At 48.5% G+C, this 22,401-nt stretch overlaps 1 protein-coding gene across 5 annotated transcripts; it reads left to right on the top strand.

Annotated features, from left to right (window-relative positions):
* Positions 1–2,261: 2,261 nt before the first annotated feature.
* rabgef1 (RAB guanine nucleotide exchange factor (GEF) 1) lies at positions 2,262–22,302 on the top strand. Of its 5 annotated transcripts, none has more exons than XM_088906840.1 (11): positions 2,276–2,391; positions 8,320–8,502; positions 8,619–8,788; positions 10,407–10,514; positions 13,453–13,619; positions 14,935–15,016; positions 15,632–15,764; positions 16,116–16,207; positions 17,355–17,611; positions 18,062–18,354; positions 19,309–22,302. In XM_088906840.1, the coding sequence occupies exons 2-11, from the start codon at positions 8,324–8,326 to the stop codon at positions 19,328–19,330; spliced, it is 1,503 nt and encodes a 500-aa protein (XP_088762966.1). In that variant the 5' UTR covers positions 2,276–2,391; positions 8,320–8,323; the 3' UTR covers positions 19,331–22,302. The 5 variants fall into 5 exon arrangements, with proteins under 5 accessions (XP_088762969.1, XP_088762967.1, XP_088762966.1 ...); XM_088906839.1 differs by having other exon boundaries at positions 19,244–22,302; XM_088906843.1 differs by lacking the exon at positions 10,407–10,514 and having other exon boundaries at positions 2,262–2,391; positions 19,244–22,302.
* Positions 22,303–22,401: the final 99 nt, after the last annotated feature.

Below are 22,401 nucleotides of genomic sequence, written 5' to 3'. Positions count from 1 at the left end.
AACAGAACTGAAGTGGAAAAGCCCAGTTCAGCCCAGCAGGTCCCCAGTCCCGGTCCTGGGCTCAGACTGCTGCACTGTCTTTCACCAAGAGGAGATGCCATGTGGGTGGTGCAGTGATCAGCACTGTGGCCCTGGGTTCAATTCTGGACCTGGGGTACTGTCTGTGTGGAGTTTGTATGTTCTCCCTGGGTTTGTGTGGGTTTCCTGTGGGCAATCTGGTTTCCTCCCACACTCCAAAGACATGGTGGATGGTTAACTGGCTTCTGGGGAAATGGGTGTGTGTGTCCTATGTTGGACAGGTGTCCTGTCCAGGGTGTGTGAGTGTGTGTGTCTGTGTGTGTTCTGTGATGGACAGGTGTCCTGTCCAGGGTGTGTGAGAGTGTGTGTGTTCTGCGATGGACAGGTGTCCTGCCCAGGGTGTGTGAGTGTGTGTGTGTGTGTCTGTGTGTGTTCTGTGATGGACAGGTGTCCTGTCCAGGGTGTGTGAGAGTGTGTGTGTTCTGCGATGGACAGGTGTCCTGCCCAGGGTGTGTGAGTGTGTGTGTGTCTGTGTGTGTTCTGTGATGGACAGGTGTCCTGTCCAGGGTGTGTGAGAGTGTGTGTGTTCTGCGATGGACAGGTGTCCTGCCCAGGGTGTGTGAGTGTGTGTGTGTCCTACAATGGACAGGTGTCCTGCCCAGGGTGTACCCTGCCTTGTGCCCGTTGCTTGCTGGGATAGGCTCCAGCTCCCCTGTGACCCTGAATTGTAAGATGTGGTTAGAAAATGGATGGAATGGAGATGGGATGCATAATTTTCTACAAAACCTATTATTTCTTAGATTGTATCCTGTTCATGAATAGTATGTAGTTCTTCTGAGGCCCCTCTCATTTGCAGCCTCTCTCTAAATTTTGAAATGTGCAAAGTTTAATCATGGGATCCTCCTGGTCCTAACCTTTCTCAAGCTCTTACATGCCTCCATGTGTCAGTTTGCAGCCAATAAAAATATTTCTTTGCAAATTTCCTAAACCAGCAGTTGTGGTTGTGTGCACAAATATGAATACCCTCTAAAAACTCATTTTCTTCAGAGCTGCACAGCTCCTGGATGGAGTGTCCTGGAGTGTCAGAGTGTTTCTGGTTTTGTTTCAACCTGAGCCCGTAATGGGCTCATCGGACTCATTGAAGCCTTTCCTTGTTCATCAGAAGCTGGAGATCGAAGGAGACCTACTGTATGAGACCTGGTGGACAGTAGCCCTTGTGGACCGGAGCTGAACTTCTTATTCAGAGCAGTGATGCCCAACTCCAGTTCCAGGTCTCCTGGTTTTCTCCTCAGCTCAGCTCTTAATGCTCCATTTGAACTAATTATCGGCTGAATTGGAGCTACAGTAGTTGATAGCTCTTCCCCTCTTCCATCACGGATTAAAAAGATCAGTAAAAACCTCCTGGGTGGAGGAGTTGGAAGGGTTTTTTTCTTGCAAGGCGTAGTCAGATAAGATGTACGTATCAAGTCGTTTATAAAAGCTATTTGCGCTTGACCTCAGACTGAACGATCTGCGCTCCGTCCTTGCGTTTTCTGGGATTTGGGCCTGTTATGTAAGCACCGTCGCGGCCAGCACTGCACACGTGGTGCCCGACGACACCAGCAGGATCGCAGCAGGTCTGCTGAAAAACACGCCCGCGCCACGCGGAGGCGCACGCGGCTCCCGAGCCTCAGCTGCTCTTACCGCCGGCACCTAACATACGCGCACCTGTAGAGTGGCAACGATAGAGACCTCATGGGGCACAACAGCTCGGGGGGAGCTTACGAATTTGCATGAGAACACCGCATTCCCGCTGCCAGCATTCAAAACGGATTAACAGTGAAACAATAAATGTAAAAATATCGTAATGCGTGACAATAAACATTGTATTGAGTAAAATCAACGATAAAATCTAGAACAATGGAAGCTAAGGGTTTGTTTTGATATTTATCTATGAGGTCATTGCGATCTTTGTTTTTGTATTTTTAACTGTGACTGAATTTGACATACAGCCTAAATGAAAGAGACCATGAATACGTAGGGAGCTTGTTTCCTACTCCCACAATCCCGGTTTTAAATGCGCTTCCACGTTTAAGTTGTTTAAGTTGAACAGCTCCTGGTACTGTGGGTTGAACAAGGAAATATATTAATGAATCATTAAAAATGTCGATTTTCTAATAAACGGTGTCGCCTTTCTTAACGCACATACGGGCGGGGGTGGGGTGGGTGCGGTACGCATGTACACACGGCACGGCAGCGTGGTGACGTCGGCGCGCAGAGCTGCGGGGGCGGCTCGGTAAACAGTGTCGGCTGCGCTGTCAATGCAGCAGGAGTAACGGCGGACTGGCGACGAGCTGGGGACCGGGAGCCTCCCTGCCCACCGACGCCGACCGGGTGAGCACTCCGGGCGGAGACGGGCCGAGGGCAGGCGGGAGTGCGGCTGGACAGGGCTGCGAGGCAGCCGCCCGGGAGAGCCGGGAGCCGGGCTGTGCTGCCGAGACAGACCCGGGTTTGGACAGCACGTCCTTGTCCAGCCGGGACGCCGTCTTCTCCGCCGTTCGCCCTCGGCTCTGGGAACGCCGGGTCTGGCTGTGTGCTTCGGGGTGTGTCGTGCCGGCTGGCAGGCCTTTCTCGCCGGGGAGTTCGGCGCTAGTTACGGGGTGTACTCGTACACCAGGCACGCCGTTTCTGATGCGGTCCTGGCTGCACTTCTTAATAATTGTGCTCTCTAGTTAAATCGGGCGCAGCGTGTGCCGGGTCGGGGCGAGAAGAGGTGCCCCCGGGTGAGCTGGTGGCAGGCAGTCCCTGGGCAAATAAGTACCGGTTGCTGACGTCGCCATTTAGAAAACTTCTCTTTAACAGCGTTTGCTCTCACAAGTGCAGGGCATCCCCTGAATTCTGCGTGTAACCTGCGTGAACCAGCAGGAGGGGGCTCTCAGTGCTGTTCTTACACAAGCGAGCTGCTGGGGTTCAGGCTGTGGGTGGCGTGACCTGACCGAGTGCTCATCCTCTCCCAGCGCCCCCCCTCACGGATAGCACGGCTCGCTAAATACTCAATTTAGTCATGTTGCAAGTTTTCAGATATTGCTGAAGGAAGGGAATTGTTTCGCTGGGACGGCGGCCCTTCTCTATTGAGAACGGGCCGGGGGTTTCAAGGTAAAATGTGCTGTGGTCTCCCGATGGGAAGTTGCGAACAGTGCACTTGACTGGTGGATTGTAAAAGGTGAGGAGGACATATTTGAGTGATGCACGTAAACCAGATCCTAAAGCTTCCTGTGCAGGGAGGGGCAACACCAATTGGTGTCCCCTCTAGGACACCCCAAAAAGAGACGGATACGCTATCTGTATAACTGGAGGTGTCACCCTCCTCCTTAAACAAAAACATCTTTACTGGGAGGAATCCTTCTTTGGAGGTGTTCTGTTCCTTTTTCTTTCCTCCCCATTCAACAGAGGAGCAGAGCTCAGCGTACGTGCAGGTGGGGATCTGGTCTTGGTTCCAGTTGTCTTCAGTCAAATTGGGTGTTGAGCTTGAAGGAGGAAACGTTATTTTGAGTCATCGCAGCCTCTTGTGCTAAAGAAAGCCTGCTTGTTACCCTGCATTTTTCAAATTTTATTATTCTCTTGCTGATGGAAAAAATGGCAAGCCACAGACAGCTTGCAGACGTTCGAGCAGGGAGCTGCGTCAGCCTGTGCCAGCTGCAGAGGAACAGGTAAAGGCTCATTCCAAGCTGAACGGTCAGGAAGTGAAACGGAACACTTTGGCGGTGGAGCTTTCTTCATGTATCAAAGAGGTCGCCTGAACAAGGTGCCACAGCGTAAAACTGTCTTTTCTTTGCCTTTCAAGGTACGTCCAGGGAACGCTTACCTGTTCCTTGACAGCCTGGAAAGCAGCAGGTGGTTTTCTGTGGTTGGGCATGCCCCTGATTCAGAGAGGGGGGCCCATGGACTGGCAGGGGAAGGAACTAGTTCCAGGACACTGTTAATCTGGGGATGAGCCTCAAGGTTGGGAAGAGAAGGTGGTGACGTCGGGCGCGTCCAAGATTATACAGCAAAGCCTATCGGTTACACAGAGCTGCTATATTTAACCTTTTGCTGGCATCAGCTGTGGGACAGAGCAGGGTTACATGACGATGACAAAACAGAAAACTTGTCTCCATCCACTTTCTGATTATATTCTGGCTTTAAGTGGGTAAGATACCAAAGCCTGAAGGTGGACTTTGTTTTGTACTCCTGCTGTCCAATTCCAATCATTAACATTGCGTGTGAGAGAGCTGGGTTTTCTCTATGCTGGTGGAACAAATATGATCTATAAAACAACGTACAGCAGCACCTGCAGTCAGATCCCAGCTTTCAGTCTGTGGATGGCCACGTCTGTGAACCCACTGGGAACAGTGTCACTGTAAGAAGTCTGTTAAATGCTCTGTGCACGCTATTACACTTAGATAGATCCTCAGCCTCTGTGTCCTAATCGGCAACAGGGCAGCAGTGTTATATATAGAGTCTTTGCATAACAATTGTTTAGCTCTGTGGTGCTATAAGTAAAGAAAAAAACATAGTGCCCAAGTATCTACTTAGTAGATTTAGTAAAGCAGGTATTAAAACTTAAAATATGTCTGGACTTTGACTCAATTTAACTCAATTGTCACTTAATATATTTCCATAACGACTTACCTCTCACTGGTGAACACTGGCTTTGAGTTTTTTCTTCCTTCAGCACAAAGGTGACCTTGTTCATTTTCATCATAGTGCCAGCTTTCTAACCCTTGAATAACTAGTACCCTCACCTTTCCAGGTTCAGTTAGAGCTCCTTTGTTAATTTCTGTTGTGTGAACTTTAATGCCAGGATTTTCTGTTGTAGTCTGCAAGAAGAAAACACAAGCTTCTATTAACAGTGCACTGTTTGCTTTCAGAATCAGTGAAGCATATCTTGATTCAAGGTTATAGGTTAACCTTTTTTTTAGCGGGCTGTTATGCAGTCCAGGTATTCACCTGATATCTGAGATTAAAGTGTGACTTGTGCCAAAAAGCAGTTTTGAGGCTGAGGTCTTTAAGGTTTGTGTCAAGTGTCAAGTGTCAAAGCTCATTGTTCCAGATTGTCCTTCCTGATAGAAGAGAATAATGTTTTTCTTTGTTCAAAAGGTGTGCGTTCTGATTTCATAAATGGGCAATCCACACTCAGACATACTCTTCCTTATTTTTTTGTGGTGACAATTCTAACAGAGCAGCTCCAATCCAGCACTGCTTTTCGACTGGAACAGTTTGCCACCCTCTGATGCAAATTGTGAGGCACTTGACTTCTCTGTGGCCTGTAGTTGGGTTTTGTTTTCTATATGGCTGTGCTGATGCATCTCTGATGCATCTCAGTCTAAGTCACAAACCCTTTCCCAAAGCCTGTGTGGTCCAGGACCAGTGACCCAGCTCGAGTGAAAACCTGAACCCGATGTTCCAGAACCTAATCTCCTCCGGGATTGTTAGGTGTTTGCATTTCCACTCCGCGGAGACCTCTCGGATATCTGCTCGGGACAGGAGTCCAAGTAGCCGCTTGATCAACCAGGGAAATGTTAACCAGTATCGGCGGTACCCGATTATGGGTGAGTTCCCTAGCAACCGCCTCACACTACAGAAGGACTTGCACACTGCAGCACCCCGAATCTGGAGAACAGCGGAATTACAACCAGGGGGATCCTGTTCCCTTCCTCAGCCTTCCTTAGATCCAGTCCCGTGAGGCTGACAGGGGCTCCTAAGCTCCGGGGCCAACCCCTGGGGACAGCTACCTTTCCCTTCTCCCCCTGCCAGTCCTGGTTGGGCTTTCCAGAGCAACCCAACTGCTTGATCTGCTTTCCTCTATCAGGAAACCTTTAAATACCCTCTGGGATTTAACCAGCTAATCTTAAACGACTGCTTTTTTGGGGGTATAGAGAATCCTAACCCCTAGTGGCTCCCTTAGTAGCAGTTGTAAACGCTCTCCTGGTTGATCCTATTTCCCCAGGTCCACTCTGCCATAACTCTTATCTTACAGGTGGACCTGACATGGCAGCGACCGAGTCTGCTGCTCACTTCGCTTTTCCTGTGTCTTGGTCTTAACAGAATTCCAGATCCTAGCCCACCGGAGCTAGGACAGCTTTCCTCTGGGAGCTTCGGTTCCCTTAAAGTCAAGCAATGACAGGAGCTCCTACCAATGCTCTGTGAGAAGAGAGCTAACTTTTGCTCTTCCCTTGTCTAACTTCCTGCACTGAGAGCCTCCCAGCTCTGTAGAGACAGCTCTCTGAATCCGGCCTGTTTTTAAACTGTGCTGTTCTCATTGCCCGAGACATGGTATACAGTAGCCGGGTGTTCTCTCCCCCAGGTCCTTAATGTTCTCCTCTCGCTGTTTACATGCCCTTCTTATATCCACATTAGGTAATGAGCTGACCTTAATCCGCTTTCCCGTGAGAAGGTGTTTTCTGTAGCTGCTCACACACGCTTCCTTAACTCCCCAGATATTACCTCGTATTTGTAAAGTGTGTTGCATGGCTCTCATGCGAAAAATGCGTGTTTGTACGTTTCTTGCGCACTCATTTTCTCGATCTCAGTCTCGATCATGCTGTTTCACATGTGCGAAGCGCGTGGTTTAACTCACTTGTGAGAATGCATCCGTTTCTTCCTCTCGCACATTTTCCCTATCTCCCCCTGCATTCTCAAAGTGATGCTCTTCTCTCAACCATCCCTGACTGGCCACACTATATCACATTTTAGGCGTGAACAGAGATGTTGACGTTTTACAGTGCAGTGGTAAGAGCAGTTAAGCTTTCCTCAAGCTGTGGAAGTGTTGTCGTTAATTGCGCGTATTAGTTTCCCCTCTATGCATTTAAGAACGTACAGTAAGAACATAAAGATTACAATGTTTAGGTGGGCGTTTCGTTTATAGGAGGATCCCACGTTATCAGCTTCAGCAACATGGCTGGGAATCTTGCGGTCGAAAACCCTCAAGCTCTTGGGTGAAGAAATGTCTCCTGGTTTCACTTGTGAACTAACTGTCGTGCCCTTGTGTCCTACTGCACTGCTGCTCAGGGTCAGCGCGTCTCGTCCAGGGCTCTGCTGAGGGCACGACTAAGTCAGCCTGCTGAAATATTAATGCTGGAGGTGAAGGCTTCCTTCCTGGAGTAGGGTTGCTAATGGGACAGGGTTCAGTTTCGTGCACGTCGGCAGAGGCACTACAGGGCCTCACAGTTGCTGCTGGGCCTGGAGTGACTCATTTAGAAACTGGCTTGCAGAGTTCCCGGTCACACCTATTACGAGATCTTTCCACAGATCCCTGGAGCAGTCCTGTTTGTGTAGCAAGGAGCCTGATTTAGAGCTCTGTTCTGCAGTGTACTTTACAGTTGCTTCCTTGAAGTAGTTTTCTCCTACATGTTCCACTGTGGTTTATGCATAAGTCAATGTAAGGATGAGGTAACACACGGTTCAGATATCTAGAGTTACATGCTGTGGTGTTATTATTGGGCTTGTATGCTGTGAATGGAAAAAGGAAAGAGAAAGTAATTCTAAAGAGCTAAAATTGTGTTGTTTATGCCAGATCGTCTTTTGTGGTTTGACAGTCATGATGTTAATAGTCACCAATTTTCCTCCTACGTATGTCAGTAACAGTGTTAAGGAAACAGTCAAGGTCTTTTGCTGTGCTGGATTTTAAGTGAAAATGAAACTCTGGATTTGTATATCTGTAAATCAGTGCTTTTGTCTTTGTTCACAAAAGACTAGCTCCTTCTTGTCTGAAGTGCAGTACATTTTTACCAGCACAGCGCAAGTAGCTCCTGTTTACTGCCTCCCCTGCCTGGCACTCTGTGCAGGGTGTGGCATTTCACAAAACAGCGTCTTTGTTTCATAACCATGTGGGAAACTGTAAAACTATTTGGATTTTTCTCATGGATATGATGGAGAAGCAACAGAATCAACTGTTTTATATGCCTTTAACATTTTTTTAGTTTTGCACGAAAGTGTAGTGTAAGTTTCAGATCTTGTAAATAAACTTAATAGTAAGAGCATACTGTGCAAAGAATTGGTACATCGGTATGACTTCTCTTAAGGTTTCAGTTCTTGTATTATTCCTGCTTTTATAAAATCATTATATTTTATATTCCAGATGAACATAGTTTTTGCAAAATAACTCAAGTTTCTGTTAAATGGCTTACAAATATGAACCGTGACAGTCCTTTGCTCAGTAGATTTAATTTCTGAAAACTGAAAAAGACTGCTAGCAGATTTTTGTAACATCTCTGCCTATGAAAATGATTAGGTTAAATTTTGTGATGGCGGGACTTTATATGCTCTCATTCAATCCAACAGAAAGATGAGCCAGAAGTCTGAACGCCGAGGGATCCACGTGGACCAGTCAGAGTTGCTGTGTAAGAAAGGATGCGGTTACTATGGCAACCCTGCTTGGCAAGGCTTCTGTTCAAAGTGCTGGCGAGAGGAATACCAGCGGGCCAGGCAGAAACAGATCCAGGAGGACTGGGCTCTGGCTGAGAGGTAACTCCGTCTACACTACGGCCTGAAGGGGGATGAAGGATAGTGTTCTGTGGCTAATTTGAAAATAAGTTGTTTCACTGTAACTCGTCCTGTTCTGTGTCTGTCTGTCGGGTCAGGCTGCAGAGAGAGGAGGAGGCGGCCTATGCCAGCAGCCAGGGGGCGCAGTCCCAGCCCTCTCTAGCACCCTTCTCCAAATTTGAAGAGAAGAAGTCGAATGAGAAGACGCGCAAGGTCACAACGGTGAAGAAATTCTTCAGCCCCTCATCGCGCACTGCTAGCAAGAAAGGTATGGATGAGAACCGGGAGGGAAGGATGTGAGGACTCTTATCTTAACTCTGTTTGACTTGCAGCCCCATCTTCTTTACAACCTGTGTAATCTAACTCCAAAGGTCCAGCTTTCATAACTTGTAATACTCAAGCCTTGTGGATCATAGGTGCTTTGGTGATCACTGGGGGTGATTTGCCCAAAACAACAGCCAATATTGTTTCACAAGCTGATGTTACCCTGCCGTGGGGAGTCATTTGAGTTGTTTTTTCATTTCGCATGTGCAACATGTGAGGGAAGTGCCAGTAGAAAAGAAGGTTATGCCTGCATCAGCAACCTGTAGGGTGAGAAGAGGACAGGAAGTAAGCCTCAGCAGAGATATTTGATAATATGGGTGATATTTGCCAGATCAGATTTTATCGCTTGTGTTTGTGTTGGGTCCCTGGCCCTGAAGTTAGAAGCTCTGCTCTTGTGAGGAGCGCCTTGGGATCTTTAATGTCTCCTGAGGGCACAGGAACTTTAGCTCAAGGTCTCATGTAAGAGACAGCTCCTGTAACCACACTGCGCTCGTGTTATTGGACTGGGACAGGTCTTTGGAGGTTCTGCTCCATACAGAAAAATCAACCTGATTTTCCTCAAACTCTCATACAAGTCTTGATGAGGGCCAGCCGGGAGGAGCAGAGAAGTGACCAGATCAGGTTTCTTAGTGTTGCAGCTACTTGAGAGATTGTTCACGAATAAATCTGGATGTTAGCTGGTTTTGCGGACTGGCTTATAAGCCTTTGCCGGAAGTGGAGAAGTGCCTGCAGTCAGTGTTGGCCAGGCGGGTTGTGGTAAGCCCCTTCTGCTGACAGTGATCGCAGTGCAGTAACGTACCCGGCGTGGTGAGCTGGGGTCGCTTGCTGCGGAGATGAATTTCCTGTGTTCAGCACAGATTCCCCCGGTCTTAAGAATAAAAAAAAGACTCATCATTGACCTAGAATAATTTATGCTTTCACATGCATCTTCAAAAGCCATAACCTGAAAATGTGTATTGGTGGATTTTCTTGGTAGAAGACTTCAGTGATAGTCTGGCGTATGTCCCAGAGTGCAGCCCCCAGCTCGTTCACTCTCGCACTCAAGCCCCCTGACCCGCACCTCCCCTCAGCCCTTCCCACACGCACCATTTCTGTACAGAGCAGCCCCGCTGTGGATCTGGGACTCTGTTCCCACTGTTTCTCTGTCTGTGTGGATCCCGTGATCTCCCCTTCTCACCCAAAGCGACATTGTGAGTTTTCTGTCCTAGCAGGGGCTGTCGCTGGGCCCTGAGCTGTCCCCCTCTCCGGCTCTCAGACTGGCTCTGGTCATCCCTCCACACACTCCTTTCCTTTTCAGTCAGGGTAACGAGAATTCATTCAGTTTTCTTTTTGTCATTCCTTTTGCTCACTTCCCTTTTCTCTTCATCCCCTCCCATCAATCTGTACTGTTTGGTTGTCAAATACGATTTCATTTCTGCTTTCTGTTTTTTTGTCCATTTTCATTCGATCTGTCCATCCCCGTCCATCCTGCTCATCCTCATGTTGCCCCCCTGCCCCTGGGTGGTAAATCCCTCCCTCTCCCCCTCCGCTTTTCTCCTGCCCCCCCAATGGGTTTCTTCCAGTGCCCCCCGAGAAAGCCCCGAGTGGGAGGGAGCGCCATGCTGAGACTCTTCTCAGGGACCTGAGGGACATTTTTACCCCTCCCTGGGAGCTGGCGTCCCCTACTGAAGGTAAACGGAGCAGCGCGGGTACAGGCAGCGGGCCTGGGGCCGACCTCCCAGTTCTCCTGTCCTGCAGCTCAGCCCAGAAAGCCAGACGGTTCCTCACCCCGTGCTGAACCCCTGCCACTTACACCCCACGAGAGGCTTAAAGTGCCCCAGTCCCTGTTAGAGAGTCAGGTCTCTGTGTCTGGGCTTCTCCGCATGGCGGGCCACAACGGGGAGAGGCAGAATTTGGGAAAATCCCAGTGTACTGCCAGTTAGGCAGGAGATTTGTGTGGGGCTTCGTCCCTGAGTGATCTTCACGCTGCTTCTGGGAGGCCTTGGGCCGTTAGCTGAGAGTGACAGGAATGCCTTGTTTGCAGAGTGTGTGCTAATGTAGCGTCAGCGAAAGGCCTAACCCGCTGACGGCTTTGTGTTCCACTGCATGGATCTGGACTGTTGAGCTTTTGAGTGCAAGTTGTCTCATACTTATGGGACCTTGCACTGCTCGGGCTTTGAAAAACTATGGTTGCTACTGTGGTTTTGAGGTGGGAGGTGAGTGTTCTGGTGTTCTGCGTGTCTGCATGGTTCATGCCATTTGCCGTTGTGTGTTCAGCCCTGCTTATTGTCACACTGTCTGCTTTCACCCCCTGTCTTCACTGCGGGCACAGCGCTGGTGGCCAGACTGAGAGGTGGGTGCTGTCCGTCCCTCCGTCCTCTGCCACTGTAGCTTCTCCCAGCAGACTTCCTGTGCCCTCGTAGAAGCATATAAGTCGACCATTTCTACAGTGTTGCACCTGTGTAGCCATGCAGTGTATATGCATACCTGTTACGTACTCTATAAACTGAAAACTTAAGGAAAGCAGTGATCAGAGGTGGTTATACTGTAATGCCTGTACTTAACATGCATCAATTTAAACTACTGATTTGTGCTGCAAAATGAGTGCAGCCAAAAATGATAGAATATTGTTGTTTTTGTTCATGCAGGTTGTCTTTGCCTGTTTTAAAATACCATTTGCATAACCATCTCCATCAGGTTCTCCTACAGAACTTTAGTGCTTGTGTCTGCTCCATTTTGTGCTTGGTGTTCTTGGTGCTCATTGCAACTGTATATCAAAGCTCGTCCTGATATGGCAGGAAACTGTGATATCAGCGGATGCCAAGTGCTGGTGAAGAATCCGCCTGATCTGATCCAGGTTCATGATAAAATCAGCTTTTCTGCCTGGAGGGAAGGGAGGTTTCATCCAGTTCTCCTAAGGATATTGCTCTCTGGCTGGTTACTGTAAGTCAGGCTGTCAATCTTGTCTGGCTGCTTGAAAGGCTGCACATTTCTTCATATATTCCAGTAAAAGTTGTGCAAACCCTGGAAGTGGTGGAGATGGAAAAAACTGATTGCAGAGAGTAAGTATTTCCACCGAGTCAGCAGACAGTTGCACTGCTCTGTACTTCAGCCATGACACAAGGCCTGGACATCTACAGAGGTGTTCTTGCATGCTTGTTCATTCAGGCCAGCAGCATTAGAATTTACTCTGTTTGTTGTGAAGATCTGTGCTCTGTTTGCACTTTAGATTTAAAAAACAGACCAGATCAGCATCTCTTGAGCGGAGGTGCAGACGTAACAGAATTTAGAATGAAGAAAGTGGTGCAGCACTCAGAAAGCCAAAGAAAGTGCAGCTGTGTTTCACTGGTATTGCATGGAGCTGTGGAGTCATTGGAGATGAAAGCCAGGTTACTGACAAGAAAGTCGGGTGTTTTACTCTATTTTAGATAATAAAATTACATGGTTTTATCTTCTGGGTGAGTGTTGCTTTGTTTTCTCCTCCTTACCCTGTTTGGCGTTTTGCTGTAGTTTTTTAAGAATTAAAATCTCCATTTATTTATATATTCCACCTATATATAAAAGTATATTCATAGATTTCTGTGCTCATGGCTACATACTCTGCAACTGCACAAGGGCGAGAATGAGGCTGGCAGATGCTTCCAGCCGGCCCATTTTTCAGAACCTCATGGGCACCTCAGCTGGACTGCAGGAGGGCCTTGTCTGTGCCCACCAGCGGCACCTACCTGTATGTGTCCTGGAGGCCACAGGGGGCGCTGTCCTTGAGAGCCGAGAGAGCCCTTGCCTCGCTCCTCTTGCTGATGCTCAGCCAGTTGTGCTTTCCCGCTCGGAGCGTTTTGGTCATAGTGGGCTAGTCACATGACCCAGGCTCAAACCTTGTGTTCTGGAGAGAGCCGGTACAGAATTCATTTTCCTGGATCCAACTGCTTGATGAATGTTGAAGTTCTCCATTCTTCATGGAAATGTCATTATAAATATTCATCTGTACTCTAAGAACTCCTTCCTCTGGAATTGTTTTTTAAACATATAGCATTGGAATTTTAAGAATTGTGGAATTTTATTTATTCTTAAAAATCCTTCCTAGCACCTTTTCTACTGGAATGGGCCTGGGCACTTACAGTATGTTGTTCTGGAGAACAGTGAAAATTTAACTGCTTCATTGAAATGCCGGTTCTTTGAAACATACTTAACCTCGAACATGATCTAGGTGAAAGTAGAATGTAAAATGCATGCTGACCCTTTTTTCTTTTAACACCCTTCCTGTGAGTAACATATAAAAGGGGAAATTACAGCAGACTGAAATTAGGGGGCTATGTTTAGTGTTTTGTTTTTGTCTAGAGCTGTACTTTAATGACTCCAAAACAGTCAATGAGCAAGGCTTGGTTCACATTAATTTGTTTATTTCCTGTGGCCCTTTACAGTAAGGGGAAAAAAAACACATTGATTTTATTGACTAAAATAAAGTAGAAGTAAAGAGGCCTTTGGACCTTTTAACATACAGGTTCTGGCATGCCTTCTTTGTAGAGCTTGTTAGCTGGTGGCTGGTTGTGGTCTGAGGCAGGATCGTGCATCTTCTCGTGTACCTGGAGCTGGATGAGCTGACTCTCTGCCCGCTGCCTGTCTCCTCAGAGAGCCAGGAGAATAAGACGCCCAGCCCGTCCATCAGCCGGCAGGCCAGCATGGAGACAGACCGGGTGTCCCGGGACTTCATCGACTTCCTGAAGGGCCTGCAGAAGCCGGGCCGCGAGATCCACAAGCAGTGCCGGGCCTTCGTCGAGAGCATGGGCAACAAGAAGGTGAGCACTGGCGGGGCATGCACCCAGGTCACCCGCCCGGCCACGGGCCACGCAAGAGCACAGCAGCACATGTCAGGACTGCCCCTCCTCTTGAGGAGGAACCTGATCTCCGTATGATCAGTGGTAGAGGAGGACAATCGTACTTCCTCACCTTCAGGCAGACAGTAAGTGAAAACAAAGAGAACAGTGTGGGCTGTTAGAATTGGAGCTGAAGAAAATGCCATTGGTTCAGTTTTATCTTGCAGAACATTAGAAGAGTTAACAAGAAGTAAAAGGCGGCCAATCAGCCCATCTGACTCAATTTGGCCACTAGTAAGTGATTGATTGGGGAATTTGAGCCAATCTGAGTTAGCGTTAAAAAACAAGAAAGCAGTGCTGTCCCAGAAGCAATTTGAACAGGAAACCGTACAAGCAGTGCAGGGGGTGTGGGGTTTGCTAGTGCACTGATCTGTCATGCAGAGGGGAGCTGCCTGCAGTCGCTGCAGGAAGTGGTGATGTGGTCTGGGGCGTCAGGTGTAGCAGCTGGAACCATGACGGGTGGAAAGATGCTCCAGTACGAGGGGCAGATGTCTGCGGCAGCAGCGAGATGATGTTGTGGACCAGGCAGAATTTCACAGTTTAACCCCCATCCCTTTGACCAGTGCTTTGTAATACTGCGTCAGAGGCAGGAACTGCACAGTTCTCACAGGTACACTGCCCTGCATGTGGCTGTTTTCTCGGCACAAAGCGAATTCACGAGTATGTCCACAAACGTAGACTTCAAGGATAATTTCACAAACAATCTGGTCTTAAATGCTGTATATCATCTTCAGTCTTTAAATTAAAAAGCAGAGATTCCAATGTTACTGACTTACTGAAAATCCCAATAAGGTTGACTTTTTATTTTCCTCCGAGAAGCGTTTTGGTTTTGCTCCAGTGCCGTACACTCAAAGAAAGCCCAGACACAGCAGTGTACTCATCCCATCTGGGTGCATTCAGTCCCCAAAGCAAGTTGAAAAAGCTGCAGAGAGAAGACCATGTTCCTCCTCCTCGTGTCATCCTGAAACAGTTATATCTGCATCGTTGTCCATTGTTGTTCACTTAGTTGCCATTCTCCAGTAGCTGCATGACTGTGTATTTAAGTACAGCCATCAGATGTGCATTGAACAAAAGCATTGAGCAATGGATTGAGTCAGACAGTAACAGTGATGTGCATCTTTAACCCACTGTGTGAAATGTGTTGCAATAGTATGACTGTGTTTTAGGGATGAAAGAGATATAGATAGTGTTGCTGTGTGTCACTTGGACAACTCAGTCTGTCCCCTCCCCCTGCCAGGACCTCAGCGCAGAAGAACTATCAGAGTGCGTCCAGGACTTCTACCAGAGCATGGCCGACCGCCTGCTGTCCCACTTCAAAGGTGGGTCAACTGCCTGAGCTCGAAGCCTTTTTACAGCACATCAGAAGAAAGTGCTGCTTCTGAAGAGGGACCTAATAAAAGGCCACTGTGAATGCGTCTGCTTCACAGTAAATTACCAGGGCGGTCAGTTTCTCCACGGGGACGTCCTGGCTGTACGGTTTACCGTCTAAAGCAGATCTCGGGGTGAATTAGTTGTAAATTTCATTATTCCCATTCTTGTATTTATGGGCACCCTCTGCAGTAGGCTGAGGTGAGTTTTAGTTTTTCCGTTCAAATTCATTCTTTGTAACCAGTGCCCAGTTCCGTGAAGATAAAGGGAAGACCCAACCCTAAGCCTTGTCCCTTGCTCTTTCTTTCCTACAGAAACACTGTATTCTGTAGCCTTGGCTCTTGATAATCTCTACAGAATGAGGACTGTTTAAGAAACGTTTCTTCTTCTGTGTTGTTGGGGGGGGGCACAAAACTTTAAAGATTGGCTACTGCTCATTAATGACTCAACCAGTAGAGCAGCTCAGCTGCGATCCAGGTCTGGGTCTGTCGAGGGTGAAGACCACTGTAGGTCACCCCAGTGAAAACGGAGGGTCCTTTAATAACCTGCTGTGTCTGTGTGCGCAGGGTCCACAGAGCGCGTGGAGCGAGTCATGGACCAGGTGGAGAAGTACCTCATGACTCGGCTCTATAAGAACGTCTTCTGTCCAGAAACCACTGATGACGAGAAGAAGGATCTGGCTGTGCAGAAGCGCATCAGGTGAGGCCTGTCCTCTGACACTTCTTCACAGGAATTGTGAGTTTGTCTCGTAACCTTGAGTCCTCATTGCACACTTTTGAAAAAGAACAGCAGAAATATCGCCAGCAAAGGGAGGCCATTAGGTTCGTCCTGCTCATTTGGTTGCTAGTAGAAAATTGATCCAAGGATCTCATCAGCCCATTTCTTGAAAGAAAACACGTTATCAGCTTCCACAATATGGCTGAGTTGTTGCTAAGGACCTCTGGGAAAGGGAAATGTAATTCCCACCTTTGCTACAAGTGCTAGATTGGAGGGAGATCACTTTCTCCTGCACTGCCTGACGGCCTGCTGCCTGTGTGTGTCTTCTTACAGGGCCCTCCACTGGGTTACCATTCAGATGTTGTGTGTCCCGGTAAATGAAGACATCCCTGAGGTCTCGGACAATGTGGTGAAAGCCATCACAGGTGCTCATTGTGAATTCAGTTTTCTTGCTGTTGGAAGCTCAATGCACATTGCTCCCTTCCTCTTGTATCAGTTTACATCTCGGCTTATGTGACGGCCAAGTGTTTCTCTCTGATCCTTTGAATGCAGCTACAAAACAGCTGGTGAGAGTCCTGTCTGTCCGTCACAGACTGTTACCTGCTGTTTGTCTGGAAAGGAGCAGCTGCAGGGAGTTGGTGTCGTGATGAGCTTCAGCTGTGAAGTGTCCTATTCAAACGGTCTGTCTAAACTGTCTTGAGAAACAGCACAATCCCTCTCTGGAAGCAGAGTGTTGTGCTGGAAGGGGTCTGTCCTGGTCCTGCAGAAAGCCACCTGTCGGACGATGTGTGCGTGTGTTTGTGATCGCCGGAGCGGCAGGGGTCAGAGATGTTGTCGGTGTGTGTAAGATGCATTTGTGAAAGAAAGACCAGCAGATGGAGAGGAGGGTTCGGATCTCAGAAGGGTTCTGATGGAAAGGGACTTTGACTCGCAGACCGTGATGGTTGTGCGGAGTGCGCTCCCTAGTGGTCAGTCAGACGGCAGCAGGTCTTCCTTCTGGTATGGTTGTGCCCAAGGGTGACTGAGAGGTGGAAAGTGGTGAGTGGTTTAATGTGAGATTTACTGCTGTGTAAACAGGCATAGAGTAGTGATGTTAGCATGATATTGCATTTCGGTGGTATTGGTGTGCTGTGACACTAATGCATAGAGCATTGAAGAAACACGTTAACGTGAGCTTGGCGATTGTGAGACTGGCAAGTGAGTGCTTGTGTAAAAAATAACGTGCTAAAATGGCCCATAACAGGTTAGGGATGGGGCCTGTTTGTTCACTGTTGTCTTATGGGCACTGTCTTGTTTCACTGTCTTATGGTCCAGCTCTCATTGCACATCTTTCCTAGTGAACCCATTTTTCTTTGGATATGTACATAAGTATGCCATCTGGGATCCTGGTATAATATGGTGCATTGCAAGAAAGTTGTTTGAAGAAAAAGTTGAGATGATCAAAAGCAAGATGAGGTTTTGTTGTTTGGAAACGTACCGTACTTGTTGTTTAGTCTGTCAGAGTTATCAGTCGCAGGCCGTTCAGAGATCAGAGTTGGATTAAGACAGGCCTGTCTAACTCTACGCCTGCAGATGTTATCGAGATGGACTCCAAGCGCGTGCCCCGGGACAAGCTGGCCTGCATCACGCGCTGCAGCAAGCACATCTTCAACGCCATCAAGATCACCAAGAGCGAGCCCGCCTCTGCGGATGACTTCCTGCCCACCCTCATCTACATTGTGCTGAAGGCCAACCCGCCCCGCCTGCAGTCCAACATCCAGTACATCACCCGCTTCTGCAACCCCAGCCGCCTCATGACCGGCGAGGACGGCTACTACTTCACCAACCTGGTGAGCGAGCCCGCGCCCGCTGGGCACACAGCTGCACAGCTGCACAGGACACAGGCCACAGCTTCCAAGTACAGATGGGCCATAATAGGAATTACACAATAGGAAAGTCCATCTAGCTCAGAGTGGAAAGAAGGTTTAGGGGTAAATTAGATTAAAAAGCTGTAGTAAAGCCATGGGCCAGAAAAGCTCTGTACGTTTTGCCAACCTTTAATTTGGCCATGAAGACGAGGCTTGATTTTTAGTTCTGCTGTTAGTGTGCTACTTCCATGTCCGCTCCGGTTCTGAGACCGTTGTCCTTGAGCGGCTCGAATTGCTCCTAGATTCTGGGCCTGAGTTGAATGATTTATAAGAGCCACGAGTTGCCCCGCGGGAGGTAGATTCTCGGGGCAAGGAGTGCCGAGTGCTGCCCCTGTCTCCGCCCGGTGACCCGTGTGCCTCTTCTCTCTCCAGTGCTGCGCAGTGGCTTTCATCGAGAAGCTGGACGCCCAGTCCCTCAACCTCAGCCCGGAGGACTTTGAGCGCTACATGTCGGGACAGGCGTCGCCCCGCAGGCAGGAGCCCGAGGCCTGGCCCCCGCCGGCGGGCGGCAGCCCCGCCCTGGCGCAGGTCTACCAGAGCCTGGAGCTGCTGTCCGGGCTGGGCGCGCGGCAGGAGCGGGTCCTGGAGGGGGCGCGGCGGCTGGAGGGCGACCTGATCGACTGGCGCGACGGGGTGGAGCGCGAGGTGCAGGACATCCTGGACAGGTACCCCCTGGACCTCCGGCCGCCCCCCGCTTCGGCCATAGATTCCGACAACGTGGAGAACGACCGCCTGCCGCCCCCCCTGCAGCCGCAGGTCTTCGCCGGCTAGGACGCTGCCCGTCACGCACGGGGCAGTGCTCCGGCTAGCCCGGCCCGTTCCCTCTCCCGTTCGGCATCCTCCTCCGTTCACACGCTGGCTCTCCCTGGGAACTCTCCAGTCTCTAGGCTGCGGCCTGCAAGCCCCCCCCCGGATTCATCTGCGTTACAGCCCAGCTGGCTCCCTGTCCCCCACACACCCCGCTCCTAATCTGCAGCACGGGGTCTTCACGGCGAGTTTTTGAGCTCAAGTGTGTAGCGGCTTCTGACTGCGGGGCAGTGTTGTTCTTCAGTGTCATGTTCTTCCATTTCCTTGCATTGCACCCTCCCGCCTATCCAGTCGTTCCTGTTTGTGACGGGCTCAGTGCTCTAGCAGGTGGGGGCTCCCCGCTCCTCGCTGTCACACCGCAGGCCCGCAGGCCCGCGGGCAGTTGCTGGGGTCGCCCTGGCTGACTAAGCCCAGCTCCCCCCCTGTCGGCGCTGCCACTTGGGGAATCCCACTGCATCATAGGAGTGACAGGGCCCAGCCAGGCCCCCCAGTGCTCAGGCTGACTGCCTTTCCTCGTTGAACAACTCGCGGATCCCAGCCGAGCACTCGCTTTTACAACAGGCAAGCTCCGGGTGCTTCTCTCCTTAGAGTTGTGATCTTGAAAGGATATGCAGAATAAACAGGTTGAAGTTCAGAGACATTATACAGAAAGATCCAGCTCTTGCATTGGTGTTGTTAAATACTCAAACTGCTAAATGTTTTGAATATCGTGCATTTATTGTCTCTGTGGCCCTGTTGTAATCCCAGAGAGCCCCTGTCCCAGTACGGCGGTGCTGTTTCTTCCTGATGCTCTCGTCTCCATCGCCCTCCAGCTTGGCCATGAGGACAGCCTGATGCCACTGCCCTGCCAGTGGGGATCTTTGCCAATGATGGATGTTTCCCTAAGTGTGCTGATAGATTGGGGAAACAAACCCCCCTGATGTATGTTCCCCCTCTCAGCAGATGTCTCGATGTGTAAAGATGCGTGTCGAATGTTTCTGTTAAGGGTGTGGTTTGTAATAGTTCACTACGCTAAAGTTATTTCACTTTTCCACTCATTTAGCATGATTCATTATAGTTCCCCCTGTGTGTGCCTCGGTTTACTATCCTATTCTGTGTGCTACACCATGCATTCAATTTTTTTTATAATATCCTGCAGGTTTACAGTGGTGCACCATAGCAATATCTATAGAAAAGAACTTTAGTGCTCATGCTTAACTATCAGCATTTTAGAAGAACGCTTCACCAACACAAGAAACACTGAAACTCATTCACACTGTTGTAGCAAGTCAGGTAAATCAGGTAGATTATTTTATGTACTGTATCTCACCGTACAACCCTGTTTTGTTTTTCTTGCTGTTTGACTTGTAACCTCATTTTAGTCATTTCTAAAATGTAATTAGGTCACCAATCACCTTCACTTAGTACTGTAGGTAGGTTAGTTCACCTAATCTTTTTTTTCCCCCCCCATTGTGATTTTGAAGGTTTTATTTTGGGGGTGGTGGGTGTTAAGTTAGATAATTTCTTACTAACTGTAAGAGGCATGTGAGTTTCCACTCATCAGCTACAGGTAAAACGGGTTTGTTGTGCTGTAGTGAATTATAGCAGTCTATTATTTCCAGTAATAGCTTGTTTAGTGCTCTGGATCACTTTGTCTTTTATGAATGCATGTGCCCATAACGCTGTTATTTACATTATGCTTCTTCGTCTGGATGGGGGCAGTTTTCAGGGGCAGATGGATGGGAGGGTGCCGGTCATGAGAGCCAGCATCTCTAAACATCCGCCTCTTCGGCTCTGATGTACCTGCACATGTCTTTGTGGGGTTGGGCGAAGAGGGTTTGAGTGTGAGTCTTGGGCATGTTGGTCATTGATCTTCCTGTCTTGCCTCTACACAAGGCTGCTAAAGAATTTAGTTTTCTCCAGAAAGGTGTCACCTTTCTGTTAAATAGGGTGAACATGTAATGGCTACAGCATGATGACTCTGGGGCATCCCACACTGGCACTGCCTGGGTGACCGTGTGGACCAGATCCAAAATGACTCTAGCAGTGATGCTTGTTCACCCAGGCACGCACACGTTCACGGATCCTTTTGAAACTACAAACCAGAACTCTGTGTTCTGCAACAGCACAATGGGTTATAAAAACACATTTAGGATTTCTCTGTTTAGCAGTTTCAGTTCAGTTTATTTGTCATGTGCACAAGTGCAGTGAAATGCTTATTCGCATGTGTGCACCAATGCAAGGACATTAAGGAAACAACCAAAACATAAACACAGAACAGCCACAGCAACAACAATTTGACTTTTAAAGCCTAAGCAGATCATGGCACCCAGGCGTATCTTGTGGGTGTGATCCTATACCGCTGCAGGGGCCGACCTCCAACAGTATCGGGAACCTGTTGACACAGCTCGGCTGCCTGCAGCAGTAAGAGAAGCCTGTCTCTGGGATAACAGCCGTTTAGGCACCAGGTCCCTCCCCTGTGGAAATGATTTTTATCCACACAGCCCCCTGGCTGCTGGTCATGAAGTGTAAAAAATGCAACACAATTTAATTCTCATCTGAAAGTATTGTTTCAATGTTCAGTTTTGCTAACATGAAAAGCAGCATTTTATTTAGAATATTGCAGTATTAAAAAGAGCATTATTTCAAAAATAAGCATTGAGTGTTTAAGGACAGGTATTTGGAAATGGAATTGTGTATTTGGGGTCCTGTTTCATCGGTGCTGATGGAAATGGACAAACCAGAGTGATGGGATTGCTGTGTTTTTTGAATTGGGAATGATTCTCAGAGGAGGGTCCTGACTGATTCTGTCTGGTGGCCTTCTTGCTGTTCAGTTTCCGGAAACAGTCCTTATATATGGGGAACTTTCTGTAAAGAGGGTGGACCACCTCTAGTCCCAAAGACCTAAAAAACTTGCTCATGTTTAACTGTAGATTTCCAAAGAGTGGGAAAAGATTAAGAGTCAGTTGTTTAGTAATTCAGATCGTTTGGTATGAAAATGTGCTAATCCTGCATCCTTCAGGATCAGTTTGTCATTTCCTGGTTTAAATAATTCCGTGTTAAGTTGCACGGAAAGTTCTTTACGGGTAACCTATATAAAAAAGAACCCACAGGATAGTTGTGTGGTTGTGACCTGGTGCACCTGACGTCAGGCTAATTGCAGGAGCACTGTGCTGGAAGATGCTGCATGAAGAATCCTGCATGTCAGACACTCTCTTTCCCCTCCACCCGCAACGTAATGCCCAGCGTCCCCCGTCCCTGCTGACAGCCTGTGCAGAGCCGGGTCCCTGGATACTTTCAGGCCTCTATGAATTTTAGTTTAGCACACGATAAAGCTGTGTTGCGAATTCTTTTTTCACTGTTCTGCTTTGGAAAAAGATTTGCAGTCTTGCAGTCTGGCGTAGTTGATATTCTTACCTTCTGTGTGACCCATCTTGCCTGCCCAGTAAGACGTAACGCCTGCCAGTACTTCCACGCCCTCGGTGTGCCCCCAGACCCTCGTGCTGTGATCCCCGAGTGGCTCGGGAGCCGGTGACGCGTGTTTAGGATCTGGTTGAGAAGCCTGCACAGGATCAGAAGCTGTGGAAATAAGGAACGCATCCCCCATCTTCCCACCGTCACCCTCTCTTCACACCCCCGAGCAGGTACTCTGCCACTGATGGAGAGGCTTTTTAACGACTCTAAACAATGTATATTTGTAACCTCACCCGTGTGACTTTTAAACTTGCATAACACATCACTATTTATTATGTCATATATAGAACCTGTGGTGTTTTTTACATATCGTGTCTGAACTGTGTTTATTTCAATAAACCCACATGCTTCCAGTGTTTGCTTTGACTCTTGATCATTTTGTTGGCAGATAAAGACTTTGATGCAGACAACTATGTAACTAAGCTTTGAGAAGGAAGATAAGGACATTTTAC

Source organism: Atractosteus spatula, chromosome 27 (genome assembly GCF_055471065.1).
Source record: "Atractosteus spatula isolate fAtrSpa1 chromosome 27, fAtrSpa1.hap1, whole genome shotgun sequence".
Taxonomy (NCBI): Eukaryota; Metazoa; Chordata; class Actinopteri; order Semionotiformes; family Lepisosteidae; genus Atractosteus; species Atractosteus spatula.
The sequence above is the reverse complement of the archived record's forward strand: the minus strand, read 5'-3'. Positions and strand labels throughout refer to the sequence as shown.

What these genes read in the sequence shown, in the direction of transcription:
- rabgef1 (XM_088906838.1), top strand. Translation starts at nt 8,324, where the DNA reads ATGAGCCAGAAGTCTGAACGCCGAGGGATCCACGTGGACCAGTCAGAG. An exon ending in AGAGCATGGGCAACAAGAAG is followed by an intron (nt 13,620 to 14,934) that starts GTGAGCACTGGC and finishes TCCCCCTGCCAG; the next exon opens with GACCTCAGCGCAGAAGAACT. An exon ending in CCTGCTGTCCCACTTCAAAG is followed by an intron (nt 15,017 to 15,631) that starts GTGGGTCAACTG and finishes CTGTGTGCGCAG; the next exon opens with GGTCCACAGAGCGCGTGGAG.